The 3268-nt window shown below is 39.9% G+C and overlaps 1 protein-coding gene across 1 annotated transcript in view; it reads left to right on the top strand.

The window, feature by feature from the left end:
- LOC119424292 (interferon-induced, double-stranded RNA-activated protein kinase) overlaps nt 1–3268 on the top strand; it is a 16982-nt gene that overhangs the window by 8070 nt on the left and 5644 nt on the right. The window contains exons 6-9 of the mRNA XM_037691789.1: nt 1412–1581; nt 1671–1803; nt 1933–1991; nt 2083–2173. Coding sequence (XP_037547717.1) covers nt 1412–1581; nt 1671–1803; nt 1933–1991; nt 2083–2173 — 453 coding nt within the window. The remainder of the gene's footprint in view (nt 1–1411; nt 1582–1670; nt 1804–1932; nt 1992–2082; nt 2174–3268) is intronic.

Here is a 3268-nt window from a genome sequence, read left to right as displayed (position 1 = left end):
TGGGACAAGTCCATTTTTCCCACTGTGTGGCGTCCCCCCTTCTTCTTACAACACTCAACAGACGTCTGGGGACAGAGGAGACCAGTTTCTCAAGTTTAGAAATAGGAATGCTCTCCCATTCATGTCTAATACAGGCCTCTAACTGTTCAATCGTCTTGGGCCTTCTTTGTCGCACCTTCCTCTTTATGATGCACCAAATGTTCTCTATAGGTGAAAGATCTGGACTGCAGGCTGGACATTTCAGTACCCGGATCCTTCTCCTACGTAGCCATGATGTTGTGATTGCTGCAGAATGTGGTCTGGCATTATCGTGTTGAAAAATGCAGGGTCTTCCCTGAAAGAGATGACGTCTAGATGGGAGCATATGTTGTTCTAGAACCTGAACATAGTTCTCTGCATTAATGGTGCCTTTCCAGACATGCAAGCTGCCCATGCCACAAGCGCTCATGCAACCCCATACCATCAGTGATGCAGGCTTCTGAACGGAGCGTTGATAACAACTTGGGCTATCCTTGTCCTCTCTGGTCCGGATGACATGGCGTCCCAGTGTTCCATAAAGAACTTCAAATCGTGACTCATCTGACCACAGAACAGTCTTCCATTTTGCCACACTCCATTTTAAATGACCCCTGGCCCAGTGCAAACGTCTGAGCTTGTGGAGCTTGCTTAGAAATGGCTTCCTCTTTGCACTGTAGAGTTTCAGCTGGCAACGGCGGATGGCACGGTGGATTGTGTTCACTGACAATGCTTTCTGGAAGTATTCCTGAGCCCATTCTGTTATTTCCTTGACAGTGGCATTCCTGTTTGAGGTGCAGTGACGTTTAAGGGCCCGGAGATCACGAGCATCCAGTAGAGTTTTACGGCCTTGACCCTTACGCACAGCGATTGTTCCAGATTCTCTGAATCTTTTGATGATGTTATGCACGATTGATGATGATAACTTAAAAGTCTTTGCTATTTTACGCTGGGTAACACCATTCTGGTATTGCTGCACTATCTTACTGTGCAACAATGGTGGAATTGGTGATCCTCTTACCATCTTGGCTTCTGAGAGACACTGACACTCTGAGAAGCTCTTTTTATACCCAATCATGTTGTCAATTGACCTAATTAGTGTTAATTGGTCTTCCAGCTGTTTGTTATATGCTCAATTTCCTTTTTCCAGCCACTTATTGCTACTTGTCCCAACTTATTTGGGATTTGTTGACACTGTGAAATTTTGAATCAACATATTTTTCCTTTAAAATGTTACATTTACTCAGATTAAACTTTTGATCTGTCATCTATGTTATATTACGAATAAAATATTGACATTTGCCATCTCCACATCATTGCATTCAGTTTTTATTCACAATTTGTTTAGTGTCCCAACTTTTTTGGAATCCGGTTTGTATTTTGTTTGTTTGTTCAGTGTAAAATGTTGTTTGTTTGTCACAGTTCAATGACAAGAAGCCTGAGCATTGTGGACAGTAGCTTCACAGCAGCAAAGTTTATTAGTATTGTCACCAACTATTGCCAGAATACAAAACACCGTCTTTCATATTTAGAAGTAGCAAAAAGTGGTCCCTCTCATAATCCCCAGTAAGTATCCTGACCCTTGACAGGCATTCATCACTAGAACCTATCTGTTAATGCCCAAATCTAAACCATGTCCATTTTTTGTAATACAGATTTTCCTACAAATTATTAATCGACCAGAAGGAATACCCTGTAGCTCAAGGGAGGAGCATCAAAGAAGCCAAAGAAAATGCAGCAAGACTGGCCTGGTCCGCTATCCAGGAGCAGTCAGATTACGACAGCAAGGTACGCGGCGATGTCCAATGTCCCTGTTATCAGTTACAGACTGATAAAACGCTCTGTAGTCAGTACCAACGGCTAAAACCTGCTTCCACCTGGCTGCACTTTGAATTAAGTTCTACCTGTGCATTTTAGGTGTCGGTCAAATCCACAGTGTCTGAAGATGAGGCAACGTCGACCTCGTCGGCTACACTGTAAGACACTCAGAGTAGGACAGCAGCTAAACACTAACGGTCTAACAGAACTACCAAACGAGACTTACTTTTATGTCTTCTTCTCTTCCAGGGAAACTGCTGAGTCAGCATCACAAAACGTGCAAAATAGCACAAGTGACTCCATAATATTTGCTGATTCATCAAAGCCCTCAAAGCCCCAGGTCAGTTCTGTCGTGATTAATGGTTTGTGTGAGAGGTGAAGCGCTGTGGATTGATATTTGAATCCAGGAGAGACCAGGACGACTGTTTCTGAGTCGCCGCTGCTAAAACAGTCCTTAGTAAATGTTTGACGAGTAACCACAAATTCCATTTTACTTTTTTTTATTTCTGAACTGTTTTGATTTAATACATTCTGTTTTTTTAATAATCTCCGTCCTCTTATGGATCCTTTTGTTTTGTCTTGTGTCGTTTCCCATTTAATTAGTCTTTTTATTCATTTTATGTATCCATTAAGCATCGTTTGGTCTCGTTATGTTTCTTTTCTATCTCCTTAAATGTGTTTTTTTTGTCTGCTATTCTCTTTATTCACCTTTTTATCTCCTTAATTTTCTTTTTCTTTCCCTTTCAATCCCCCCTTTGTCTCGTCATGTGTCCTTTCTCCGTTTAATTTGTCTGTTTATGTATCCTTTTGTCTCCCTTTGCACATCTACATCTCTTTGTGTATCTTTCTTATCTCTTTAATTATTTTTTTCTCCTATTGCTTTTTTTTTTCCAATGCAACTTTTTGTCCCCATAGTTTTTATTCATCTTCCTAAGCAGTGTCGATAGTTGTCTCCCTAAGAGTCCCTTTGTCTTTTTGTGAGTCATTTCTGTTTTTGGAACATCTATTTTGTCTCTTTATGTGTCCATTTTTTTCCTTACATGCCTTTTTGTCATTTTATGAATTCTGTCTTCTTTGTCCTGGTACCTTTTTGTCTCCCTAGGCTTCCTTTTGTTGTCTTTACAGTTACTTTTATCTCATTATTCTTAATGTTTATGAAGCATTTACACTATTATGATCCATTTTTCTTCTGTATGTTTTTCAGCATCTTTCTTGTTCCATAATTTTTGTGCTATTTCAACTAATCGTAAATCAAAATGTTCAGCTCTTTCAGGATAATCCTGTTATGACTTTTGGTGTTGGTGCAACTTTAGCTTTTTGAAATATTTGGCCTTTTCTGCCATTTTTTCCTCATAGAAAATGAGTTGAGCTCATCAAACCTTTAGATCTGTTTACAACCTTTTACTGTTCCTCTCACTTTTTATTCTTCTTCAGC

The sequence above is a fragment of the Nematolebias whitei genome, chromosome 1 (genome assembly GCF_014905685.2).
Source record: "Nematolebias whitei isolate Nwh7 chromosome 1, NemWhi1, whole genome shotgun sequence".
Taxonomy (NCBI): Eukaryota; Metazoa; Chordata; class Actinopteri; order Cyprinodontiformes; family Rivulidae; genus Nematolebias; species Nematolebias whitei.
This window is presented reverse-complemented; position numbering and strand designations above follow the sequence as displayed.